The 25,643-nt window shown below is 46.9% G+C and overlaps 10 protein-coding genes across 10 annotated transcripts; 8 read left to right on the forward strand and 2 right to left on the reverse strand.

The window, feature by feature from the left end:
- Positions 1-540: 540 nt before the first annotated feature.
- Positions 541-2,206, forward strand: N7516_006947 (glutathione-independent formaldehyde dehydrogenase; the record flags this gene model as incomplete). Its single annotated transcript, XM_057219667.1, has 9 exons — positions 541-657; positions 718-743; positions 803-846; positions 905-1,078; positions 1,128-1,157; positions 1,214-1,309; positions 1,452-1,830; positions 1,883-1,955; positions 2,003-2,206. The coding sequence occupies 9 exons, from the start codon at positions 541-543 to the stop codon at positions 2,204-2,206; spliced, it is 1,143 nt and encodes a 380-aa protein (XP_057073758.1).
- Positions 2,207-3,363: 1,157 nt separating this feature from the next.
- On the reverse strand, positions 3,364-3,570 carry N7516_006948 (uncharacterized protein; the record flags this gene model as incomplete). Its single annotated transcript, XM_057219668.1, has 1 exon — positions 3,364-3,570. One exon carries the CDS (start codon positions 3,568-3,570, stop codon positions 3,364-3,366), a length of 207 nt encoding a protein of 68 aa, XP_057073759.1.
- Positions 3,571-12,278: 8,708 nt separating this feature from the next.
- On the forward strand, positions 12,279-13,367 carry N7516_006949 (uncharacterized protein; the record flags this gene model as incomplete). Its single annotated transcript, XM_057219669.1, has 1 exon — positions 12,279-13,367. The coding sequence occupies one exon, from the start codon at positions 12,279-12,281 to the stop codon at positions 13,365-13,367; it is 1,089 nt and encodes a 362-aa protein (XP_057073760.1).
- Positions 13,368-13,840: 473 nt separating this feature from the next.
- Positions 13,841-15,370, forward strand: N7516_006950 (rRNA-processing protein LAS1; the record flags this gene model as incomplete). Its single annotated transcript, XM_057219670.1, has 4 exons — positions 13,841-13,960; positions 14,040-14,179; positions 14,329-14,772; positions 14,878-15,370. 4 exons carry the CDS (start codon positions 13,841-13,843, stop codon positions 15,368-15,370), a joined length of 1,197 nt encoding a protein of 398 aa, XP_057073761.1.
- Positions 15,371-15,679: 309 nt separating this feature from the next.
- On the forward strand, positions 15,680-16,977 carry N7516_006951 (uncharacterized protein; the record flags this gene model as incomplete). The annotated part of the gene is made up of 9 exons (XM_057219671.1): positions 15,680-15,704; positions 15,815-15,902; positions 15,970-16,041; positions 16,114-16,147; positions 16,204-16,414; positions 16,484-16,575; positions 16,626-16,760; positions 16,812-16,838; positions 16,894-16,977. 9 exons carry the CDS (start codon positions 15,680-15,682, stop codon positions 16,975-16,977), a joined length of 768 nt encoding a protein of 255 aa, XP_057073762.1.
- A 668-nt stretch (positions 16,978-17,645) lies between these two features.
- N7516_006952 (putative NAD+ kinase) lies at positions 17,646-19,454 on the forward strand (the record flags this gene model as incomplete). The annotated part of the gene is made up of 5 exons (XM_057219672.1): positions 17,646-17,669; positions 17,746-17,790; positions 17,847-18,852; positions 18,940-19,216; positions 19,298-19,454. 5 exons carry the CDS (start codon positions 17,646-17,648, stop codon positions 19,452-19,454), a joined length of 1,509 nt encoding a protein of 502 aa, XP_057073763.1.
- A 1,206-nt stretch (positions 19,455-20,660) lies between these two features.
- N7516_006953 (trafficking protein particle complex subunit 5) lies at positions 20,661-21,540 on the forward strand (the record flags this gene model as incomplete). Its single annotated transcript, XM_057219673.1, has 2 exons — positions 20,661-20,938; positions 21,054-21,540. 2 exons carry the CDS (start codon positions 20,661-20,663, stop codon positions 21,538-21,540), a joined length of 765 nt encoding a protein of 254 aa, XP_057073764.1.
- Positions 21,541-22,007: 467 nt separating this feature from the next.
- Positions 22,008-23,447, reverse strand: N7516_006954 (microfibrillar-associated 1 family protein; the record flags this gene model as incomplete). The annotated part of the gene is made up of 1 exon (XM_057219674.1): positions 22,008-23,447. One exon carries the CDS (start codon positions 23,445-23,447, stop codon positions 22,008-22,010), a length of 1,440 nt encoding a protein of 479 aa, XP_057073765.1.
- Positions 23,448-24,004: 557 nt separating this feature from the next.
- Positions 24,005-24,565, forward strand: N7516_006955 (putative ssDNA binding protein Ssb3; the record flags this gene model as incomplete). Its single annotated transcript, XM_057219675.1, has 3 exons — positions 24,005-24,241; positions 24,364-24,418; positions 24,501-24,565. The coding sequence occupies 3 exons, from the start codon at positions 24,005-24,007 to the stop codon at positions 24,563-24,565; spliced, it is 357 nt and encodes a 118-aa protein (XP_057073766.1).
- A 332-nt stretch (positions 24,566-24,897) lies between these two features.
- Positions 24,898-25,111, forward strand: N7516_006956 (uncharacterized protein; the record flags this gene model as incomplete). The annotated part of the gene is given in 2 exon segments (XM_057219676.1): positions 24,898-25,036; positions 25,056-25,111. 2 exon segments carry the CDS (start codon positions 24,898-24,900, stop codon positions 25,109-25,111), a joined length of 195 nt encoding a protein of 64 aa, XP_057073767.1.
- Positions 25,112-25,643: the final 532 nt, after the last annotated feature.

The following is a 25,643-nucleotide window of genomic DNA, read 5'->3' on the forward strand; positions in this document are numbered from 1 at the left end:
GAAAAATTCCTTCATGCTCAAAGCTGAAGACGAAAGGAGTACAACATACAACCAACACGATAATACTAGCTGCAAGGGTACAAACCTTTCTGAACAAAATTGCACGCCTGAGGCTACGATTATTGGCCTTAAGAAATGATTTACTGGAAGAAATTAATAGAATTTAAAAGAATTTTTGGCCTACATATTGACGATGCTGATCATAGTACAAATCTCAATCGAACGTGTGGGAATCAGCTAATTCCCTCACAGCAATGAACCCCGATTCCAAAGTGCCTGCTTATGGTAAGGTGAGTGCTCCAGAAAAGGCAACATTCCCCGCGTCAACTCAGTGCGGGGATACTGCAGCTCCCCCTCATATCACTTTTATAGCAATGCAAATGATGAAATAAAGCTCCGCGTTAATGGCTAGGTACGCATTGGCTGAACTGTGAGCTACTGCTATGACAATTTCCTACAAATATCCAAACACCCCCGCCGAGTGTCGAGTGTGCGCCTCAACTCCTCACAATTTAATTGCCCCCACGAAACACAATCACAATGGCTACAACAACTATGAAAGCGCTAAACTACCTCGGGCCTTACCAGGTTCGGGTTGAAGATGTTGAAAAGCCGAAGATGGAACATCCTGATGATATAATTGTTAAGGTGACTACGGTGAGTGATGTGAAGACTCTGATAACTCGATAATGAAAAGCAAACTAATCGGGTATCAAGGCTGCCATTTGCGGTTCGGACTTGCAGTGGGTTTTCCTTCGCCATGCCCAAAGCGCTTATTTCTCCCATACTGACTATGATACAGTATGTACGAGGGAAGAACAGCCGCTGAGCCCGGGATTACATTCGGTATTACTTCCTCGCCTGAAAGACTTGAAAATTGTTACAAGCGCTAACCCAAGCGCAGGTCACGAAAACATGGGAATCGTGGAAGAATTGGGAGAGGGAGTTACACTGCTGAAAAAGGGAGATCGTGTCGTTATGCCCTTCAATGTCGCCGATGGTCGGTGTCGAAATTGTGAGGAGGGGAGAACTGCATTTTGCACCGGTGTCAACCCTGGGTTTGCTGGTGGTGCCTATGGTAAGACCTCAAACCTGGGCTCTAATTATGTTGCGTTAACGAGGCCTAGGATACGTCGCAATGGGTCCCTACCGCGGAGGTAAAATTTCCAGCAAAGATTTAATCTTGATACAAGACCCCTAACAGTGAATGCAGGCCAGGCACAGTACATTCGTGTCCCATACGCCGACTTCAATGCTCTTAAGTTACCCCCAGGTAAAGAGCATGAAGCAGACTTCGTTCTTCTAGCTGGTGAGTTTGATAATTTGACGTTCGTCTCTTCTCTTTTCCTTATACTAACGCATATTTTGTTAGATATCTTCCCAACCGGTACTATCAGACATATTATTCCCAGGATTGAAGTACATCTCTGACTCTCATGATATATCTATAGGCTGGCACGGTGTGGAAATTTCGGGTTTCCAAGCAGGTGAAAGTATTGCAGTATTCGGTGCTGGTCCCGTCGGACTGATGGCCGCATACTCCGCTGCTCTACGAGGAGCATCTAACATTTACGTTGTTGATCGCGTTGCCGAGCGACTCGATGCCGCCAAGAATATTGGCGCTATTCCTATAGATTTCACAAAGGGAGATGCCGTCGATCAGATAATCAGTCACAACGGGGACATGGTTGATCGCTCGGTAGACGCTGTTGGATACCAGGCTGTCGATTCGAATGGTTCTGCTGAAAAGGCGAATATCGTGCTCGAGAATATGATTCGGGTGACACGGGCTTGTGGTGGGATGGGAATCCCTGGATTATACGTTCCTAGGTATGTGAACTAAAATATTCTATTCTTGAGAACTTATCTAACGATTCTATAGCGACCCTGGTGCATCTGATGCTGCCACCGCAAATGGAATGATCAGCCTTAGCTTCGGAAAGTTGTTTGAAAAGGTAACGTCCTCTCTGCTGTTTCATTGGACCTATCTAACCTTTTGTAGGGTCTTTCTCTTGGTACTGGACAGTGTAATGTCAAGTCTTATAACCGATACCTTCGAGACATGATTATTGCTGGCAAAGCAAAGCCCAGCTTCGTGATCTCCCATGCGATTGCACTTGCAGATGCCGAGACTGCTTATGATAAATTTGACAAAAGGGAGGATGGGTACACAAAAGTTATCATCCACCCAAATGGTGGATTTTGATAAATTGCCTTCTGATGTCAAATAGCTATAATACACCAGATCTATACACTAAAGCTCTTGCCCACTTGTGCTAGAATACATCTGATTGAATAAACCTTCTCTAGCAAGAAGATTTTGTGGAGTGTCAAGCTCAAGACATCCAGCATCCAATACTGCAATTCTACAAAATCTATGATTGTATCAAGCTGTTCAATAATTAGCTTGCGTTTAGGTAACAAACGCAACAAGGAACATACTCTATGAGCGATGCTGAGCACAGTAAAGTCATGGAACGCCTCTCTCATGACTTTCTGCACTCGTCGGTCTGTTTGGGCGTCAAGACTGCTCGCGGCTTTATCCAGGATTAGCACCTAACATCCACCATCACTAGTTTATCTTTTAAGAATTGCCCGTGCCAGGCAGAAGAGTTGCTGCTCTCCTTGCGACAGTGGATGGTCCTCAAGGAGTGCGTCCAGGCCCCCGCGGCTTTCAATTGCTGCCCAAACGCGTATGTGCTTAGAGATGTTATCCAGAGCCAGGGCTCCATCATAATAGCGGAGAGAGAGCTCCTGTATATTAATCCCCACCCCCCCTTCTATCAGGCCATGATGTAGGCAGTTCTGCGGCTATACCCGGTTGGTCTTCACATAAAGTTGTCTCAATGAATGATTTGACACGGGCGATCGCTCCGAGTGACGTCTCAAGGTTAGTCCATGGTGTGATGAAGTACGACAACAATTGGTTGAATCCAAGGATATTGTTCAATGCGACGCCGAGGAGGCTCGAATCTGTACTGTTACGCAGCATGACAGCTAGTGTTACCACAACGGTTGCTAATGTCGTCACCACGATGTCCAAGACCAGATTCAACCATCTCTGCGCGCAAAGCAACATGTAGTACAACGACGGGTATCCTCATCCAAGCAGCATGAATAAATGACAGTTTTGTACCACTTCTCAACGACTTCGTGGTCAGAGATACCAGTTATGCTTTTCTTGATTGTTGTATTAAGCAACCATGAATTCTAGCTGCAATGGGATATTTTTCTCGAACTGATAGACACGGCGCCCGACAGACAACTAAGCTCCCCTGGGATGGTCTTTAGCAGTGTAGTTTTACCCGACCAACAGGCCCAGTAATTAAATGAAAAGTTTATCTGACCAATTTCAAACAGTAGTCATGTCCGGATCGCGTCTTTCGTTGACAACGAAACAGATGGAGTAGTCGCGGTGGTCCTGCCAGTAGTAGGAACGTCGAAGGAATGATTGACAGTATAGCCTGCTCGAAGGTGATAGTAAAGTTCAAATGGCAATGGTTGGCTAACGGGCCCAAACGCGTTCTCGGAGGTATCTTCTGCCCATGGGGCAGTGGAACTAAACGCCATTGTTGTTAGACTTCAGACAGGAACTGGCAACGGTACTAGAAAGACACAGCTGTAACACGGGGATAAATACCTTCTCTGAGATATTTTCGCATAAAATAGGTTGAGGTCAAAGGATGACGAACGCGATGTTGCCTAAGCATGGAAATGGCTATCGTGGTAGGGATCAGTCGTGCGTCTAATTTGCTGTCATCCTTACGTAGTTTTGCTCGTCGGCGGTCCAGGGCTATTCCAGGTTGCTGGACAAGCCAGCCCTGAGGGTGAGTTTATTTCAACGTTGAACCCAAAATGTGAGTTTCGTACATACCTGATCCCATTGAGGGCCATTTGATACGTAGATACAGGCTTTAAACCTCCACAGAGCCTATAAATGGGCCCCTATAAAACCCATGCAGGCGCTGATAAAGCAGACTCTGTAATCGTTGTATTACGATCTTCCACCGATCGTATGAGGTTCAAATTTCAGATTTAGAATAAGGGAAATACTACTCCGTATGGGTACGTATTTTACTCTTAAATATAATCTGATCGGTAGGGGTTGAGATATAACCGAAAGAGTGAATGTTGATGTTTTGATGTTGGATATATATCTGGGTTTCAATGGGAAGCACTACCACTTCCTAGTGAACCTCTATAATCTTATGAATTTCTTAATCAATGCGTTTTCTCGTGTCTTTTTACGTGATATAGAGAGAATGCTAGTAACTGATTCTAAATTACAAGGTTTGATAAAATATTACTTTAGGGATTAGGGTAAGAAACGGACGTAAAACAAAGGTTATTTAATTAATCCAAAAAGAGGGGTTCAACTTATCTTGGCATCCAAATTCTCGGCATGTTTGTATTGTTTGGGGCCTATTTGGGCCCCCATTAACCCACAGTGGGCTTGAGGTATAGGCTCATAGCCCATCGATAGGCCTAAGGACTGGGCCCAAAACCCAACCCATTTGCGGGTTGAGTTGGGCTGGGCTTTGGGCTTTATGGGCTCCGCTGAGGTCTAGATACAGTCCTTAACGACTCCCTAAACGCCCACCTAACGCCTCCCGGACAACCATCGCACTTGGTCCTAGAGTCACGCACGTCGCTCACGCATTTTGTACTTAGAACAACGCCTTTATCCTTTCCTTTCACTATCAGCATATATTCATTCCCATAGTGGGTGACTGAGTGGATCTTGTATAGCTTCAAATACATCAGATGCTTATCCTTCTCATCCTCTTCGCGTTTGATCCACTGGAGGCTCTGCGGCGCTAGAATAGTTGTCACGCAATTGCTTACTTCGGGGAACTAGATAGAGCTTATGTCTAATATATTTGAGTTGGTAGAGGTAGCCGGAGCTGTTCATGATTAGTGATCAGTTTGTGTAGTATGTGTGTATATCTTCCATTTTGAACAGTGCTGTAGCCTGTAGACTACCCCTGACTCCCTTTGGCTTCCTACCAACGTCGAAAGTGTCCTTGGAATTGAGATCATATCTAGCTTTTCATGGCCACCTACCAGTGATCTGCAAATACCGGGTTCTTCGCTTGGCCGTAGGGTGAAGTTTAACGTCGTTCACATGGAGAGATCGACTTCGGAGAGTAATAGAGCGAGGAAGATGAAAGAAATAAAAATAAAGAGGAAGAGGGGCTGGTAGGAAGATAAAACGAAGAGAAGGGCTAACAAAATCCACGATCCTGAGAAATCCAGGGAGAAGAGGAAAAGAACTACTTCTATTTATGAACAAACCAGGACCTGCCTGGTCTTGTGTCAGCTAGGACCCGAGGCAAGCAGGCATCCCAACACAAGGAAAGTGACACCTCGTCCAAACGACCAGCATGCCATCTCACCTCGTGACAAACAATCCCCTGGAGGAGACCCTGAAGGGGAACGAGTGGATGTTTTAGGATATGCAGATGGTTCTCAATATGGTTCTTGGACAACGAGAGGACAAAGAAGGTGATGGTGAATGAAGAGATATTCAGAACTGACCAACACGTAATCCAGTCTAAGGATGCCATCATAATTGGGAAATGTGTTTTCATGTTGTGATATGAAATCCTGTCTCCCAAAGGAGACGAACAATCCCAGGTGTTCCCATGTCGACCCGGATCAGATATTGGCTTGGTCGGGAAATTCAAAAAGTATTCTACAAGAAATACATATTCATATCTCCTATCGAGTACCAAATTTCACTCATTGTATGTGTCAAACCCTATCATGTTGCAGACACTGTACAATATCCTGCACCTGAGCAGGCCGAGGAGAAACCCCATGATCAAGTCGGAGTTGCGGTATGGAGCTAGTTCTAGGCGTCTGAGAGTAATTGAGTCAAGGATCGTGCCCAGCCGCTTTGGCCTCGCCTATTATCAAGAGGTTCTTTGGATTTACAACAAAATTCATGGTTAGCTAGATGTTCCCGAAACATGCTCGAAGAGGCTCCGGGTTCACGTGTGACGGCCGCTGATGCTTTGGTCTGCCTTCGAACCCCACAAGGAAGCAGGGAATCAAACTCAAACAAGAGAAAATCGAAGCCATGCTAGATGATTCATATGATTGAATTTTGACCTTGTCAGTTCAAGTTGGGCTGGCTGGTCTCATATATTTCCATTGATTCCACCATATCGCCGAGCTTCTGATAATTGCGCCAAGGAAATTAAACTCAGTCGCACGCTCCCCCTAACTGGGAAATTGTCCGATGTAGGTCGCAATTGAAGACAGACTTGGCTATATCTATTTTAATAGCTTCGTCCGCATCTTGCAAACAAAGATCCAAGCGGTCGCAGATCCCAAACCTACAACGTAGTATGCTGTATACTCACATTCAACAAAAATATAACTCTCAAAACAGCCACAGCGCAACACCGCAACACCGTAAGCCCGCTAGTACAAGTAATGTGCTCCATTCACAAGACTCCGGACTCCACATCGACTCGTGATCTACGAGTTTACACTCAGGTAAAGTGTAAACGTGTAAAAATCCAGTCTACTGCAATGGCTCGTGCCCGAAATCAATAATGCGCTCATGGCTCTTAGTAGCACACCTTCTATGTTGTATCCACTGTGTCGCTGTTGGAACGGGAAAGAAGCGGGAGAGGGCACTCCGTTGGAACATCTGTCCGATATGGAAATGATACTCGGATTAGGTGGGGGGGTAACTTGAGTAAACTGGGGCTTTTGAGTGGGTTATTTCCCACTGATAATGTAGTATTTTTTTCACCTCGGATCTTTTTTTTTTTGGGTGGCTTTTAGAGTGGAATCAACTATGGAGTTTTGTACTGCGTATACACGGAATACCACTTAATCAGTGTTGGTGTGTTGGAGGTGCATATGTAGGGGAGAATTGGAATGACAAGGTGAAGTAATGTGGACCTGGTGCATATTATGGAGTACATGTGCAGAGTATGTTGTAACTAACTATCTAACTAGTTAGTAGACGGGCACATCGGTATACAACATACAACATACGTTGTACACAACACGGAAGATGCAAAATTCCTGTGTGGAGAGGTACACTGTATATCACATCTGTGTGCCTCGGCATACAGAGCTTGTGGAACGATAATTGCAGGCTCGATGGAGAACGCGGTGAAGAGCAAAGCGGGTGTATATCTCCCAGGTACGAGGAGTCGAATCGGAGTTCGGAGTGATAGGCAAGATTCTGATGTCTCAAAAGTCTTAAAGCGCGTCCTGGCAATTACATTTCCTCATTTAGACTAGTCTATTAATTTTATTATGGAGAGCGCGGGAGATAACTCCAGGGCTTGAGCCCCTCTTATTTTCTTAGCAACGAAAAGGCATGGGAAAAAGTAGAATTACATTGTGGATAACTATGATTTGTTTTGTTATTTAAGCAACTATGGAGTAAATGGCCTTGGAAGCACCTCTAATCTCATGTGTAATATTGCTTACTCCATACAGTAAATTGCTATGGTCCAGAATGGCAAATCTCTATCACAGACACATGATAACTGCCGAGAATCAAGGCTAGGATCATAACCAGTGATATGATTGTGTTCCCTCGATACCCTAGAACTGGTGTGCCATCTCACTGCAGCTGTTCGTTGCATATACCCCTGCCATCAGCTGCACCGGGCTTATTCTAGCGACATCTGTATGTCAAAGCATATTGTATTAAGCTAGACATGTCGACTGTTGGACCATTATCGTAAATAGTACGGAGTAATAACCTACGGATTACTCCGTACTCCGTATACAATATACAACATACTCCATAGGAAATAGTTAGTCAATATGGAGCAGCGTAGTATACAATATACGAGGGGCAGCCCCTCAGGATCAGCCCCTGCATGTGTATGGAGTACAATATGGATCCCCAACTCATTGATCTTTTTGACTTTCCCTTGTTGGGAACAAGATCAGCGTACTAAGGAGATCAGCACCTGAGTTATGAAAAGGCGCGAGTGCATAGACCAAGAATGTGGAACTTGTGACGGTCGAGTACAACATACCGAGGAGAAACGGGAGAAAAAAGAGCTAGTTGCAAGTAAATTGAGTAAATTGGGTAAATTGGGTAGCTGAAAGGGATTTTCGTAGGTTTTGGGAGTAATTTCGATCGATTCCGGGCCAAGGAATGTGATTGGTCCAACCTCTCTGAGGAGAACCACGTTGGCTTGACCGCTAGGCGCCGTCATTATCTCTCTTTGACTCAAACCATCTCCCCTCCCAACATCCACAACATCCACACCCAACAACCTGGGTTTTCTACTCCGCCACCAGTCATACGTTTGACTTCAGACGGATAAGGAATGTGCCCCCCCCTCTACTCCGTACTAAACCTGGACCTTGCGTGGCGTCAGGACCCAACATATCCGAGGATGGCAGCCTGCATTTATGATTGCGCCCGATACTCCGTATACATCTTTGACTTTGGGATCTGGTTATGGTTCGTAGAGTTAAAAGTCGATGACGAAGGATAACCGTGAGGCTGCAGCCTTCATCGTGCATCGTGCATTAGACCTTACGTGTTCTGTCCAGGCGTCTATGTTGTATATCCCAAGGTGATGTGTGTCACACGGCCCCCGAAGGTCTAGACTAGGATTGAAACCACTTGTTGGAAATCGCCCAGTTTTGAAGCAACAGCTGATTCCAATATAGCCTATCGGGAGACGGCAGGAGCCAAAGTTTCAACCTTGAAGACATTTGGGTATCGGAATGATAATCCCAACGATCGCCGAGTCCTAAAATGGGCCCCGCCAATAATGCTGACCAACATCTGATTTTAGGGATAGCGACCGAGACGGTAAACATTTTTATTTTTTATTTTTTTTTCTTTGTACTTCTGTGATTTTATTTTTATTTTTATATACCAACAGGCACTTCATATCCCTATTTAATCTCATCACATTTCGCTCAAAACAAGAAACAAAGAAACGCACGGGGACCAGGGTGACCAGGACGTGTGCATCCGATGCTACACCGTAAGGAGCTGATGACATGGCGCTAAAGCAAGCCAAATTGACCTGGCCCGCAGCTCCCGCTGCATTCTTTGGGGCTAAGAAGGGGAACCGGGCAATCATAACCCCCGACTTAGAACGTCTGGAAGGATGAAGGAAGCTGGGATCGGCTCCGCCTTGTTGTTGCCCCAATAGTGGAGAGGTGGATTCGGTGAAAAGGGAAGTTCATCGCTAGTTGATTATAGGATTGTCCCTTAGTGGATACACATTACACGCCCTTTCGGAAGTTACTGTTAGAGCGAAAAGAAAGAGAAAAAAAAAAAGAGGCTGATTTTGTGATCCATGTTGTAGCGCCTGGTCTCGGACGAGACCACTGATTGCTTTATAATGTTCCATATGTACTCCGTACTCCGTACTAGATTATGTTGTATATTGAAAACAAAAACATGCTACTGGGCCTCGGATCTTGCCCGACATGCAGGGTGGGAATCTCGTATTTGCTAAATACTAAGGTCTGTACGGAGTATCCCCCGTACAACATAAGCTGAATCCTGTTAAGATGCCACTATGTTCAAGGGGGTGATCAGACCAGGGCTCCTAAAAAAAAAAAAAATCCCAATGTGCCGCTGTTACGGTGTGCTCAGCATTCCAGAGATCGGCAATTTTCAGATGTCAGCGGTTCCACTACGGACTCCTCTGATCAAGACAAATCAGACACATCTGGCCTTCTGGAAGATTGTCTCCAACTATTTCCTTATTTCCGTTTTTTTTTCCCTTTCCCTTTCCCTTTTTTATGGGTGCATGAAGTGGGTCTACAAATGCGTTCCAGTGCAGGCTTGGATGCCGCGTGATGGGCTTGATGTGTTTTGCATCAAGATCGGCTCTTATTTGTAGATATGTGACCTAGTCTTATATATCGAACTGAAACAATGTTTGTAATATGTGTTCCTCCTCTCCTCAAAGGATGTAGTATTTTAATTTAAATTATCCCCCAAATCCTACCAATATAGATAGATTACAACATAGGGAAAAAAGAAGAAAACGCCCCTGACCAAAAAGGTCCGGGCTTTCACCGGGTATTGGTCTGGTTTTGGCTTTGGCAGAGCCCTAAGCACGATCAGATCCACCTAGCCACGTTGTGAATGGCTCCAGCTAACTCCTTTTTCTGACGGGTTGGTTTTTTATTTTTTATCGTATGTGGCTCCATTCATTTTAGTTCTACGTTAGTCCATGCCAAGTTTTTAGCAATTGGCGCCAATCTTAAGGGACTTGGAACTTGGAACTTGGAACTGTCTGTTCTACTTGCAGTCTATAATCTGCAATCTGCAACCTGCAACCTGCCTATAGTTATTTGTACGGGGTACATTGTAAAGCTGCAGGTGATATGAGACTGATCACATTCTAAATACATCTTCCAACGTCATTGAAAGAAAAGAAGAAAAAACTCCGCTTAAGATGAACTCAAAATTCAAGTTCAACCGGGGGTTCACCCGCTTGGGATAGCCGAGCTTCCCGCTCAGAGCCCATTTATTTTATTTTTTTACTAGGCCGTTTACTAGACTGCTTTCGAGATTGTCTACCATGTTGTATCCTCATCTTCCCATTTGGTGGCGCCTGTAATGGGTTTCTGTGCCACACTCCCGATGAAACAGGCCCACAAACGTTGAGGCAATCGATACGCTACGACGTATTTAGCTATAATTTTAGTTGGCGCCCCTCTTTTCTTTTCTTTTTCTCAGGTGATACTAACGGAGTAGAGAATGACCTCAAAATGTTGATCCTACAAAAATGTAGGTAGCCTAAAAACCTCGCATGGTCCAAGTTTCCATTTTCGATTCAGCCAAGCCGACCTAGACGATTGGCTATGGACCTGTGATGAAAGCCGAGTCAAGTACGGAGTAGTCTATTTCTGGGCTCGGAACATTGAAATGAAGGGAAAAAAAGTTAAAATAAGAGTCAGAGTAAATGAATAAATACATCAACAAAGATCATGGTGGCAATGATGCATCTCCTGCATCATGCACTCCGTAGTCCGGGTGGTAAAAGAAGAGAAAGTCAGAGAGAATAGCAACCTCACATCCGGGTATGCACGGTACAAAGGGAGAGACGACAAGTTCTTTAATCTAGACTTTTGGGAAGGGCAATGACGATAATTATCTTAAACTCCACTTACTCCGTACTACACCCCTGTCGAAATCCAAAAATGGCAGTGCGTAGTCGATCTCTACAAGCCCATCACATTGTAACCCTTGCGTAACGAGCTCGGTAACGCTGTAATTGGAAAAAGGGAAGGACAAGGGAAGGACAAGGTGTCCTGTACGGAGTAGATTAATATTAATGCACATCTAACCGCATTCTTACTATCAGAAGAAAGGATGAGAGACAGACTCAGCCTTGGAAGTGTTGACCGCAGATCGGGCCGGATCGCAGGTCCAATAGGTACATGAGCATTCCCAGCGGCTAAAGGGTCAAGGATCCTTGGGAATTTTGATTTTTTTTTTTCGTATGGTTTTCTTACCCAAAGGGGGAGAAAACGTATAAAAAAAAGAAAGAACCAGTCTCTGTTGTAAGCGTGTGAGACTATCCATTGGACTATTTGAACTTTTAGCATAATATACCATCCACACTATATATCCACTATACACCCTATACTCCGTAGGTTATATTATACTTATTATACTTATTACACTTATTACACTTATTACACTTATTACACTTATACCTATTTTAATTAATCTATTTCTTTTCCCCATGTTCGCCTCAAAAAGCATGTTCCATGTTCCCACAGGTCCGATCCCACCCCACTCTGCTATTTGCTGCACTCCGGAGTATTCCTATGGGCCTTGGTCGAAACGGTGGAACTGCCCTGATTCATGGATTCGGTTCCAGGTTGCCCTTTTGTTTTTTGTTTTTTTGTTTTTTTCTTTTTTGTCTAGGCTCCTTTAGTGTCAACGTCGTGTCATCTTAGCATGTGCGGTGGCATCGTAGATCCAGGGCTCCCTGGATTCCCTTATAAGCCTGCCTTGCCTAGTAACGGGATCTTCACTTGGAATTAAATACTCTCACCTGTTCCTGAACGGGAGCATCGGCTCTTTTTTTTTTAAAAAAAAATAATCACATCCACTCTTTATTCAACTCCACACTACGTAAGCTATTTGCTGTCTACCACAATTGACTATATACTAACCTGGTTCCCTCTCTTCAAGCTTTTACTTCTTTACAATTTCTTATATGGCCAATTATTCCTGGCAACCTCAGCCCCCTTCAACAGGCTCCCAATGGCTTCAAGACCATGTTTCTTATAGCCAGTCCACCATGCAAGACTCAACCCATGCTTTCCCTCGACCGAGGCACACTCGCGTCATGAAGCCTCGTAGTGCAGGCAACAGCCCTTCATCAGTAACCAGGAGACGATCAATGGTGAATCAAAATGTGATGCATGAACTGCCCACTCAATATCAGTCAACCCTGGAAGAAGCCCTTCTCGCCTCAGCCGCCCGGAACTCACGTCCGATGAGCTGGCATCCTTCATCAGCAAGAACTCGCGGTCTTTCCAACCCGTACATCTCAGATTTCCCTTCGAATAGCTATGCCGGTATGGGAGCCGTGCCTGATCAGTACCTCAGCTCAGACATCTACTGCGACGACAACTCCATCTCATATCCCATGACCGCCGACCCTTCATTCTCCCCCAACTACTTTTCCGTCTATTCAACCATGCAAGAGGACTTGCCACTTTCACAACACACGCCGGCGCTCATGACACATCTCGACCCGATGGGATGGGAGACCGCCGCCACGTCAACCGATATGTTAAATATGTCACACCCAGCCTCTGACAACTGGAACCTGGACATGCTATCAATGGGCACCAATATCCCCCCACCAGAGACAACATGCCCAAGCTACGTCAGCGTCCCTTCCCCGGGTGAACTGAGTGGCCCATCAACACCAGACTTTCTCCCCATTCAACAATTCGAGGATCCATTCCAGCTTACCGCCGAGCCTAAGAAGACCGGAAAGGGTGAAGAAGAACTCGTCGGCATGGGCCTCTACAGTCAGCCTAATGGAACACTGGCACGTGCCCCGCAGAGCAAATCGGGCGAGGGCCTGAAACTCGAAGAGACATTCACTCCATCCGACGAAGACAAGGACGACGAGACTGACGAGGTGGAAATCATTGGACAACGTGAAGTTCCTCAACAACAAACCTACCATGAATCCGCGCCTACCATTCGCCAGTCGAATTTCACTTCTAAGCAGCAGCCCAGACAAGCTCTGAACTTGCTCCAGCGGTCTTTCTTCTTCGACCACGACGATACGGAACAGCAGCAGATGGCTGCTGCACAGCCTTTTACTGGTTTCAACCAGCCCTGCATGAACTATGGATATGGGTGGATCTGAGGGGATCGCCTAACGGATTTTTTTTTTTCTTTTGCATTTCTTACTTACCAGCGGCATTGCGCGGAGTTTTTTTATTATTTTTATTTTCTCGGAGTCGGATACACGGAAAGGATACCCTGGGACGAGACGGCTCGCGACTCGCGACTCGCATCTAGCTACATTTACTTTAGGTGTACTCTCGTACACGATCTGATACACAATCTATCTCAATATTTGCTACCTATCATTATTTCCATTTCTAGTTGTTAAAAACCACAGTGGTAAATCATTTTGTCGCATTCCAAATTCTCGATATACAAACTCGCCCTTTGGTTGGCTGCGGAGAAATTAAGCTTCGGCAAAACCTTCCCAAAGGAACAACAATTCCCCGAAAATATTTCGCAGGCTATCAACGAAAAGTCAAGCAAGCAAAAGGTCACTCATCCGGCGTCGAATTTAATTTCTAATTTCTCATTTCAAACTCAGCGTCGAGAATGGCAAAGGTCATTTTCACGGCTTGGAAAACCAAGTCTCAGTTGCTAGAAGTGCGGGACGAGTTTTATCCTCCGTCTGCGTACACTGGACCCGACTTGCGTTCCCATGGCTGTGCAGTGGTATGTTACATATGCATGGGCAGAATAAATATGGTGGCTAGCTGTGTATGTGGTTTGCTAACGGTGTCCGAAACTAAAGGTCGAAGCCTGGAAACTACGTGGCAATGTACCGCACCATGTTGAAGCTACGGCGTTGTTGACAGATGCCATTCTCCATGATGACGCGCAGAGGAATTCCATCTTCTCAATTCGTGCTACATATTCCGCAGCTTTCTGTCGGTGAGTGTTGAACCTACCTGATTCTCGTTTTTTAAATTTATTTGAGAGACACCTACCTCACTCTAAATCCCTTGAGAGAGATTGATGTCTCAAATTCAAACTCCCCATCTCACAAAACACATCCCATTTTCAAACTAACGCCAATTTAGCTTTGTAACTGGTCTTGTGGACACCAAGATCCACGGTGTTCGCCGAACAATGTTCCAGCGCGCCACAGACCTAGGTCTCCCAGCCTCCTTCGTGGAACTCCGCCACGAAGCAACCCACCGCGAGCCGCCGTCGCTTGTCGTACTGCGCAAAGCTGCACAGCGCTCGCTCGAGTGGCTGTGGGACAATTACTGGGCCGGTGTTGCTGATGACTGTGCGTCTGCGTTGACCAATGATGACAGTGCGTCTGTCAGGGCCGCCTTGTGCGACGCTCTGCGACTTCTATCCGGTGGATCGATGGATCCTGTGCCCAAGAAGCGGAAGCGGGATCAGGCTATTTCGGTCGCTATGCGGCTTGTCTCAGTTTGTAATGTTTCGGCGACTGGGGTTAGACTTTTGTCTTCTGTTTTGCTCGAGCAGGGATTCTTGGTGCCTAATGGGCGGGAGTGAGTCCCCCCACTCCACTTCTTTTTGCGTTTGTCTCGGCTGTGTCGTCAGGGGCACAGCTGTTGTCGGGGAGTACATGCTGACTGTGACATTTTTCTACTTAGCCTTGGGGATTCGCTGAATGATACATTCAAGGAATGGAACCCGGTGCTGCAAAAGGTTGCAGAGAGTCATCCTGCGTTCTTGAGGCATTTGACCGAAGATCTGGTGAATGATCTGGCTTTTAAGAATACAACCGATATATCGGCAGATGCGTCTTCCGAGGCATTGTATCTGTGGATCGCGCATATCTTGACATCTCCTGCCTGGGAGTTCCACAGGCAATCATGTCCACAGAGCTATGTTCTTCGAGCTTGCGATGAAAGTCCACACCACTGGACCAAGATATTGGGAGATCAGTTAAGGAAGCACGCGAGTAAACCCAAATCAGCTCTTGCGGCTCGACCTGCTGCGAAGAACCGAGTCTCGAAACCCAAACACGTTAGAAATGACTCGCAATACGCTCCAACTCAGCTCTCGGATAAGCTGCTGGAACATGGATGGGGATTCTTGGAGAAATGGGACAGTAGGCCACTGGGCGTGGTATCAAGTAATTAGACGGGCTTATTTGCAATTCCAAAAATGCACACGCTGCTGGCAGCGTTGGAGAACCCCAGGCCAATATCTCCCATACAATATTCAGCTGTGTAGTGCAACCAATCAAAAGCAATGGCATTACTAAAAGCCGTCAAGCTAAAGGGAGAATAGTTTTTCCGGATGACGTTTGTAATCCGACAGATCCACCTGAGCAGATGTACCTCTTCCAATAGCTCCCCGCACTGTTTGGATTCTTCGTTGGTGATGAACTTTCTAAGGACACAATTATCCGGAACTAGCTCGCGTCTATTCAAGTCACAAGTCAGAGCCATGCATATCCAATCAATTCCTATGTGTATGTTGATCTTCCGGTCCCGTCATATAGATTACCAATCAACAACGGCTGGAACTTTGGGATACGATACTGCGGGAGGAATATTTGCTTATTCTAGGTCAATTCTACAGGGACGGGGAAGGGCAACAACTATGCTTATCTCGTGACGGATGAATCGACCAAGAAGTCGGTTATTATTGATCCGGCCAATCCTCCGGAGTGAGTTGAATATTTAGATCGGGTTGAATCTACTTAATGAGCTGGAACTGATTCTATGGAATTGCAGGGTTGCGCCGGAGCTCAAGTCTCAGATTGCTTCTGGCAAGATTGACCTGACGGCCATAGTTAACACACACCAGTATGTGGACTGAACTCTCACAAGCTGGTAAAAAGAGCACAAAAAGTCCAGGTTTACTGACATTTGCTGAAGCCACTGGGATCATGCTGGCGGTAATAATGACATTGTATGCATGCTTTCTCGGAATATTGGGTGTTACCCCGAACTAAAATTTTGCACCAGTTGAAACAATTCAAGGGTCTTCAGGTCATTGGTGGTAAGGACTGCGCATCTGTCACCAAGACTCCGGCGCATGGCGAAGAGTTCAAGATCGGAGATCGTATCTCGGTGAAGGCATTGCATACTCCCTGCCATACCCAGGACAGCGTCTGCTACTATATGCAAGATGGAGACCAGCGTGTTGTCTTCACGGGCGATACTCTCTTTATTGGCGGTATGTGTAACATCTCCAACCCTTCTATCACCACGTCCATGTAGTGCCGTGGTCTAATTTTGAAATCAGGATGTGGCCGATTCTTCGAAGGAAATGCGAAGGAGATGCACAAGGCCTTGAACGAGACCCTCGCGGCTCTGCCCGATGACACCAAGGTTTATGTATGGTTATCTTTTCGTATTGGTATAGGGCTTATGCTGACTCCTTCTAGCCCGGCCACGAGTATACCAAGGCCAATGTCAAGTTTTGCATTGCAGTGTCGCAGTCAGAGCCCATCAAGAAGCTCCAGGCATTTGCGGAGAAGAACAAGGAGACACAAGGGAAATTCACCATCGGCGACGAGAAGGTAAGAGCTGGACTTAGGCGATATCTCCAGTCGGGACTGACAAATATTTAGCTCCACAATGTGTTCATGCGCGTCAATGTAAGTTTCTTGTCCCTTGACCTTGTATCTGCCGTTGCTGATTTAGAACACACAGGAACCCGAGATCCAAAAGGTAACTGGCAAAACTGACCCTGTGGATGTGATGGCAGCATTGAGAGAGATGAAGAATGCGATGTAAATTATGGGAGTCAAGTTAGCGAGCAAATCTACTATATCACCTGTTGCGATACATATATATCTGTGGAATGCGTGTTTTCGTAAGAACGAAGTAGTTAACTACCCCAAGGCTAGACCGAACTGGTAAGATAGGAAACTGTGTAGAACCCATATAAGCAAGATCTCCCACAAATGAAGTCATTGAAAAGGTCCATCCTGGAAATCGACCTTGTTTTCTTGGAGTTGCTCTTCCCAATGACCTCGGGAGTGGACGTGTACGTCATATCCAATGCCAAGCCCACTGTTCTTCAGAAACATGGAAATTAAGTATCTTTTGTATGGGAAAGACATACAAAAGATACTTATGCGCAATATAGACATAACAAGAATTTTCTTGTCCAAAAAGTAGTCGAGGAAGATTTAGATGTATACACCTGGGCAGTGTAGATGAATGAGGTTATGTGTATGTATCTTTCATATGTGAAAGCCATACAAAATATACCTCTTTTTGTTTGCGGCGGCCAAGCAACGGTGTGGTGGGGCACAGCTACCCACTTTCTTTCATGTCCACCAACTCCCCGGAGCTTGGACAACTCAACCATGACAGAGTGACAGAGTGACAGAGTGACAGAGTGACAGAGTGACAGAGTGACAGAGTGACCAACAGGGAAAGTCCAGTACTTTTGCGCGATGAATAAGGCAGTTAAGGATGATGTAGGTGCTAATAGACTCCAGGACTGCCCAGGTGGACTTCGGGGGTTATTGCAGTGACTGACCAATGCCATCATAGAACAATGGAGGGGCGAGCGATACGGAGGCTCAGAATCACCTGGAGGTAAGCAGTTTGATGATTTCATGACAGTTCCATACTAAGTGAATGTCGCTACCCAGGTCGTGTTCTATCCCGACTCGAACCACCGTCGCAAGTCTTCCCTTGCTACGATGGACAAGCCGAGGGTCCAGCCTCACCCAGCTCAGGATGACACGGCGACCGCCTGCTACGTCCACAACCTCATTGCGAGCGAGTGGACTTCACCCCAAAAACACCTTAAAGATACAGAAGACAGAGACGATATGATACGGATATTGAGAGAGGACGAGGATCAACCCGTGACAAATAACAAAGGTATCGAGCCAGAGCTGGTCTCAGTGGTCGACCGTGACGACACACCGCTACCCACAATCATTGAATCCCGGCATCTCACAAAGAGACAGCTATCAGATATGGCTTGGAACGTGCGGAAGCTATCCAAGAAGTTGGGCACCATCAAGCTCAAGCTCACCGTGAAGAATATCTTCATAGTAAGCAAGGCGCAGGACCAGTCGCTGGTAAGCCTGACTCGAAAGGTTACGAGGTGGCTACTATCCGCGGACCGGGACTCTTTATACATAGTATACGTCGAACGGCGGCTCGAGACGCATCCGGACTTCGGTGCGTTACAATTAGTACAAGACGAGCCCTCCGCCGAGGGCCGGCTCAAGTACTGGGATCCCAAGCTTGCCCAAGAACAACCGCATTTGTTTGACTTTGTGATCACGCTCGGCGGAGATGGAACCGTTCTTTACACGAGCTGGCTGTTCCAGCGCATCGTGCCGCCCGTACTTTCTTTTGCGCTGGGCTCATTGGGCTTCTTGACCAATTTCGACTTTGCGGATTATCAGAAGAGCCTCGATAATGCTTTCCGGGATGGTGTTTTTGTCAGCCTACGGCTACGGTTCGAATGTACCATCATGCGCAGCAAAGCGCGGATAAGAGACCCGCATGCGCGTTCTCTACCAGACCGTGACCTGGTAGAGGAACTAATCGGAGAGGAAGGGGAGGACACATTGACGCATACCCCAGATAACGTGTATGAGATCCTCAACGACGTAGTCCTCGACCGGGGGCCAAACCCAAGTATGACTTCCGATTTTTGACTCCCCCCAGTGTTATGTGTCAGGTTTCACGATAGAAACAGACAAACAGCTAACCAATCCTCGATAGCCATGTCTCAAATTGAACTCTTCGGGGACGACGAGCACTTCACCACCTTGCTCGCTGACGGAATATGCATCGCTACTCCAACTGGATCGACTGCTTACAACCTCGCCGCTGGCGGCTCTCTTTCGCACCCGGAAAACCCCGTTATACTTGTCACCGCCATCTGCGCCCACACGCTGTCCTTCCGACCGATTATTCTACCAGACACCATTGTCTTGCGCATGGGTGTGCCATACGATGCGCGCACGAGCTCATGGGCTAGCTTTGATGGACGCGAAAGGTGAGTTTATTATATTTGTTGCATCTGCCGTGTCACTATTGGTTTGGTGCTTGGATTTGTTGTCTGACTGACAAACCCCAGAATCGAGTTACATCCCGGTGACTACGTTACTGTGTCAGCTTCGAGATATCCTTTTGCCAATGTCTTGCCTCCCGGTGGACAGGGCGAGGGTTGGGTGCATAGCATCTCTAAGACTTTGAATTGGAATTCGCGACAAAAGCAGAAGAGCTTCAAGTAGCTGAAGTGGAGAAAATGCTTCTTCAGCATGGCCTTTAGCTCTTTCTGTCTGTTTTTCTTCCTCTTTTATGAGCATATTTGGTGTCTATTTGATTTTGATTTGGTTACTTGGGTTATATAGCCACTGGTTGGTTCATTTCTGGGCGTATATGGTTTGTTGTAGTTAAAATAAAAACAAAAACACTTTGATTATTTCAACTAACAACTACTCCGTAATTAATTAGCTTATAATTCCCAGCCATTTGTTTTTTCTTTCGGGGATTTTTCCCAAGTGGACACTCTTTTTTTTTTTTCGCTTGAAGCTGCGGCTCCGCTCGACCCTATAAAAGGCCATCGCCCAGCCCGAAAATTCTTCTTCTTCATCTTCCTCAACCAACTCGGTTTCAAGGTCTTAATATTGACTTTGGAACCCCGTTGAGCCCGACATCTTCATAAAGAGTATATGTGAATAAAATCACATATACTCTTCCCAACTGACTTGGTGAGTTTTTGCAACTTTCTCTTTTCTTGCCTTGCATTCCCCCCAGCCAACGGCCTCGCGCCGTTCGATGATGAAAATCTTCCTACATTCGCAGTTTCCACGCTAGCCGTCGCTTGAACCCAATCAAGGCGGCATTGAGCGGAATATCTTCCTTGGATGTCTGAGAAATATTTGGCTGTTTCTTTTTATGAATTCTTTTCATGTTTTTGCAGTCGAGACGGTTGCTAATTGTCTCTCAGAATTAGGATCTCTTTTGATACACATTCGATCTTCGATATCATACGGAATATATATCATCGCTTTGCAGTGTCTACTGTCTGGCTCTATAGCTAGTTAAGTTGATGGTTGCTGCTTTGCTCCACTGGCCGGGCTCGACAGGATATCTGGACTCGTGTGTCGGGAGTGGAAGTGCAGCAGTTGGAAACTCTAGTATATCAATCAGTATCAAATGAATGACAGTTTTGTCTCCAAACCTCTTCCAATCAGATCTTGTAGTATTCTATAAAACATAGTCCATCTCTCGTATTTTCTCGTTTCTCAGCCCAAAAATAAATCTCGCAGGACTGCACCCGAGGGAGTTGTGCTCCGCCGTACCGCAATCCACCACCCCATAGCCAACGCCAGTCAACACAACTCCCATAGATATATCTCAACTTGACTAGATCCTCAAGCTCCCAAGTCAACATTTGCTGGTTCTGAGTCAAATTACAATACAACGCCATTCCAATGGCGGCACCACCTCGACATGCCACGATGCAATCCATCAGCAATGGCAGCACAGCACAAGGGACCGACAGACCACAGACACAGCAGACACAGCAAGCCCAGCTATCACAACAATCCCCTGGGCTACGTGTACCTTCCAATCGCAAGACCATCTACGACCGACACCTGAACCGAAGTCGTAATGCAGAACTCAGCCGGGCGAGCTTCGCCTTTTTATTTGGGGAGATGGTCACATATGCTCAACGACGAGTAACAGGTATCCAAGATCTGGAGAAACGGTAAGAGACAACCCCTGATTCAAACCCGGAACCCTCTCCCTCTCCAGCTCTCTCAGAAAACTGTCATCACCATGTCCCTGCCCAACAACCCGTAACTAACAACCCCTCCATCCAGGTTAAACGAACAGGGCTACCCCCTCGGCCTCCGCCTCCTCGACCTCCTCTTCTACCGCTCAACCTCAACCTCCTCCTCCGCCCTCTCAAGTTCCTCCACCTCCTCTTCACCCCCAAACCGACCCCTCCGCATTATAACCCTGCTGCACCTGATCCACGGCCCCCTCTGGCGCCTTCTCTTCAACCGCGCCGCAGATGCCCTCGAGCACTCCGTGTCCCCGGACACACCCAACGAATACATGATCACCGATAACGACCCAATGGTCAACACATATATCAGTGCGCCCCGCGATATGAGCATGCTCAACTGCGCTGCCTATGTTGCCGGCATCATCGAGGGTGTCTGTGATGGGTGTGGCTTTGAAACGAAGGTCTCAGCGCATAATCAGCCTACGGAACTCTGGCCTAGTCGAACAGTGTTCCTGGTTCGTTTTGGGGATCCGGTTATGGAGAGGGAGAAGGTGCTTGAGAGGGCGGGTGTTAAATAATGAATGAGCTTGCTTTCGGGCTGTTTGGCAGGCTGCAGGCTGATCGATATGTGCGTGTTAGCGTGGTAGATCTACGGCGTTTGAGATGTGATAGGGTGGTTATGAAGCTCTTATTTCGCGGCTCTTTGGTTCTTTGGTTCCGGCACCGACATTCCCTTCACGAAGTCATGCAAGTACAACTCTGGACGCTCGATATGAGGAACTTGTTAGCAGTTCTTGGAATCTGCTCGTGGATCTGTACAAAAAAGTCCTTGATTGTCGCCCAGCAGATATCATACAATGCAATTCCTCCAGGAGAGGATATGCTATATTACGTACACGTACATACAGAAGAGTATTGGCACATTGGTTGCTCGGAATTCAGATATCAAGAAGCAGATCCCACCATGCACCTTTTGATAGACTGGCGCCCCAGCGCCAACAAAAAAGTAGGATATCAACAGCGCCCGCTTGACCACTGAACCGAATCACGAACTGTCCACCCGCCGACGTTTCTCGCGATCATCATAAGGCGACGGGCTGCGCTTCCGCCTCTCCCTAGACCGACTCCTCTCAACCCGACCAGAATCTCTATCATCACGTCTGTCCCGTCGAGGTGAATGCGACCTCGACCTGCGCCGAGGTCTAACAACACTAGCATTCGCACCCGTCGGTCCACGATCCCCATCATCACCACCCCGACGATCAGGCATAAACCTCTCATCCGTAACACCCTGAGGCGGCCCATCCCTCCTCCTCCTGTTCTCCAACCCATCCCCAAACCGCCCCGTATCCTCAGACTTAAGATCCCTGTAACGCGTACGACCCTTCTTCCCAAGCTTCGTCATATCCCGAACCTGCATGTACTGCGGCAACGTATCACGATTGACATCGTCCTCGAAACGCGCACCCATAAGCGCGCGCCGATCAAGACCCTCAGCTTCAAGATCACCGCGGAAGAAAGCACCCTTATGATAATACTTCTGCATAAAGCCCGTCTGACCACGCGTAGCATCGCGGTCTTCCTTCTGCTGCGCAATGAACTCGCTATCTTCGCGCTCCCGCTCCTCAGCCGTAAGGTTTCGCCGACGCTCGACCTCTTCGATCTCTTTCTCGTGGGCTTCGATGGCTTCGCGGGATCGTTGAACGCGTTTCAGTTCACGTAGTTTCCATGCTGCATACTCGGCTTCGGGGTCTAGACCGTCTGTGTCGTCGATGGCTTCTTCGTCTTCGGCTTCGACGACCTCGTCGTCGTCCCACGCGCGATTCGCTGTTGACCGTGCTATCGCTTCTTTCTCTAGTTGGTCGCGGACTAATTGGTCGGCTTTTTCTTGGCGTTGCGCCGCGCGTTGGGCTTCGGCTTCGGCGGCTCGAGCGGCGTCCGATTCTGCTTGTGTTTGGCCTGCTGCTGAGCCTGCGGTGCTCCGCTTGTCTTTTTTGATGAATGTTGGTCGGATGAGCATGCGGCGGGGTGCTTCGTCTTCGGAACTGCTCTCTTCTTCGGAGCTTTCTTCCTCTTCCTCCTCCTCCTCTTCTTCCTCTTCTTCTTCGTCGCTCTCGGCAGCAGTTGTGGACACAGTAGGTTTTAAATCGTTGGTAGGATGCGGTACTGCTTTCGGCGCGGGTGCGGGCTTGTCACCTTCGTCGTCGTCGGTGACGAACCCTTCCTCGTCATCCTCCTCAACCTTTTGACCTGCTACAGCAGGGGCTGGTAATGAGGCTTTGGGCGCTTTTGCTCGGCGCAGTGCCTCGGCTCGTCTGCGTCGTTCTTGCTCTCGTCGCGCCTCCCGTTCTTCGTTGTCATCATCTTCTTCTTCCTCTTCTTCAGATGAGGGTTCCTCTGCGATAGGCTTTCCAGGGCGGTAGCGAGCAGGTCTGACGGGGTTTTTGGTCATTCCCCGGTGGGAAGAGGGGAACGGAGGAGGCATTGTGGTCGGATATGATGTGTGTAGAAGGAGGGTGGGTGTCGGTTATGTAGAGAGATATAGAGCTTCGTTGTTTAGCTTGTAGTTCAATGCCAGAAAAATCGCGCCAGGTCAGCTCTGTAGTATGGTGTGGTGAGGACTCGTTGAATTGACGTATCGGGCTGAAGCTTTTGCTGGAGATTGATATGCGATCACGTGATGATATCACAAAGCGCAGGAGGGCAGAAGTGGTAATTGACTGTGTCAACTCAGTTGTTGATTTATTGTAACTGAGTACTTTTTTTTTTTTTTCTCGGCGCAACAATGGCCAGACCGTAATCTCCAGTTAGATATACTTTCACATAGTATAGTATTGCCAGATATCCAACATAAAAAGTCCACTTAGCCATTTCATACTAATTAATCACCACGTGACCACGCGTTTCCCAGCGTCGCGTCGATCAACCTTAACTCACTCCCCGCCGTTTTCCAGCATCAAAACCAAGACAACGAACCCCATCACCTCGACACCGTCAAATCTTGAAATCTCAGACAGTCAAGAACCTTCCAATATTCAAAAAATGTCCCTTCAGACTCCCCGCATCCTCCCCTCCCACCTCCACGCCTTCCACCCCTCCAGCACTAGCTCGAACACCGTCCGTGTACTCGGCACCGTCACCGCGCTCCACGGGAACACCGGCACAATCACCTGCGGCAACAATGGCGATGTCACTCTGATCTTGAAGTCCGATGCGCGTCTGCAAGTCGGGAAGTTGGTTGAGGTTGTTGGGAAGGTTGCTGATCTAGAGGGTGGACAGGTATGTTTGGTTTTGACATTTATCCCGGAGGGAGATGGAATGGAATGGACTTGACTTGCTATCCTGGAATCGGGCTTTGGTAACTATGTAGAGTGGGTGTTCTAATGCTTTGCTTCTTTTAGGGATACGGAATTCGTGTACTGGGCTCAACGGAGTGGGGTGACCCAGCCGATTGCGGTATGTGTTGAATGCTTTTCCCTCGAGGTAAACTGGACTAGAGACTGACTTGTGTGTGTTTGTGTGTCTTGTGATTATATAGACTATAAGATCTATGAGAATGTTGTCAATGCGACGCATAAGGTCAAGACTATCTTCTACGATTGATGGGTCATGAGTTGAGGGATTTGAATATACGGTCGTTTTTCTGAGGGATATGTCCCCAGGTCTGATATGAGCCTGGTTGTTGTGACATTGTTGGCGTCCTCTACTAAAGCCTATGGGACATATGTCTATTTGACCGATGTCAATGCTGTCACTGTGATTCTCCCTTTGTGATTCCCCGGCTTTTGCGTTTTACATATGAGGTTATGATCGAAGCTTCTTCCAAATCAAGAATTTACATTGAGGTAAACTTCTCAAATACTGAGAGAGTAGTAGATATGGATGCTGGACAGAGAATAGGATCATTTGAGTGACTAGCTCTACAATCAAAGAAGATGCGATTAAACATCCCCCATGTATTCCGTGGGACTCGACAAGTGAACTATGGTGCCCAAATGCTTAGCGACTTGTTGGAGAACACTCACGAGAAAGACTCGTTTGATTTGGGTGCGGATCTGCATGGGCCTCAACGATGTTGATGTCTCATGCATAGGCACCCGGGTTGCTACGGTACCCTCTCCCTATGCTGTCTCATGGGGGCTACGGTGAGATGGTGGTCGGGAGGGAGAGGACTGGAGAAAGAAGAGAGGAAGAAGAGAAGAGGGGGAAAGGTGGGAGGGGTCCTTTTATATGTTCACACCCCAGGTACCTTCCTAAAATGGATGGCCCTTCGCTCTTGTCTTTTATTTTTACTTCTTCGACAGGACAATTAGTTAAGGCAAGTGCTTAGGTACTTTCGTTGGCAAATCAGGACATAGTTAATGTGATTTTTTGATTTGATTTAGTATTTCGTGCTATCATAAAAGCTACATAGGAAGGGTATTATCCCAGACAAGGATCACCGATTCCACTTCAGGGGAATACAGCGAATGCAGTTTCGGAGTTCTTTCAAGATACTCCAGGTCATCAGTTTGAAAAAATAAGAAAAGACCACAAATCTCAAGGTGGAAGTCAGAATCCGTTGGCTGTATGCAACAAGATCAACCCATAAACCGAACGCCGTCGCTAAAAGAACAGCAAAGGATGTATAAAAAAAAATTTAAAAAAAAGCAAAGATGATTGAGTTGACATGTAGCAAGCA

The sequence above is a fragment of the Penicillium verrucosum genome (assembly GCF_028828655.1).
Source record: "Penicillium verrucosum strain IBT 35672 chromosome Unknown utg000002l_segment0_segment0, whole genome shotgun sequence".
In the NCBI taxonomy this organism is placed as follows: domain Eukaryota; kingdom Fungi; phylum Ascomycota; class Eurotiomycetes; order Eurotiales; family Aspergillaceae; genus Penicillium; species Penicillium verrucosum.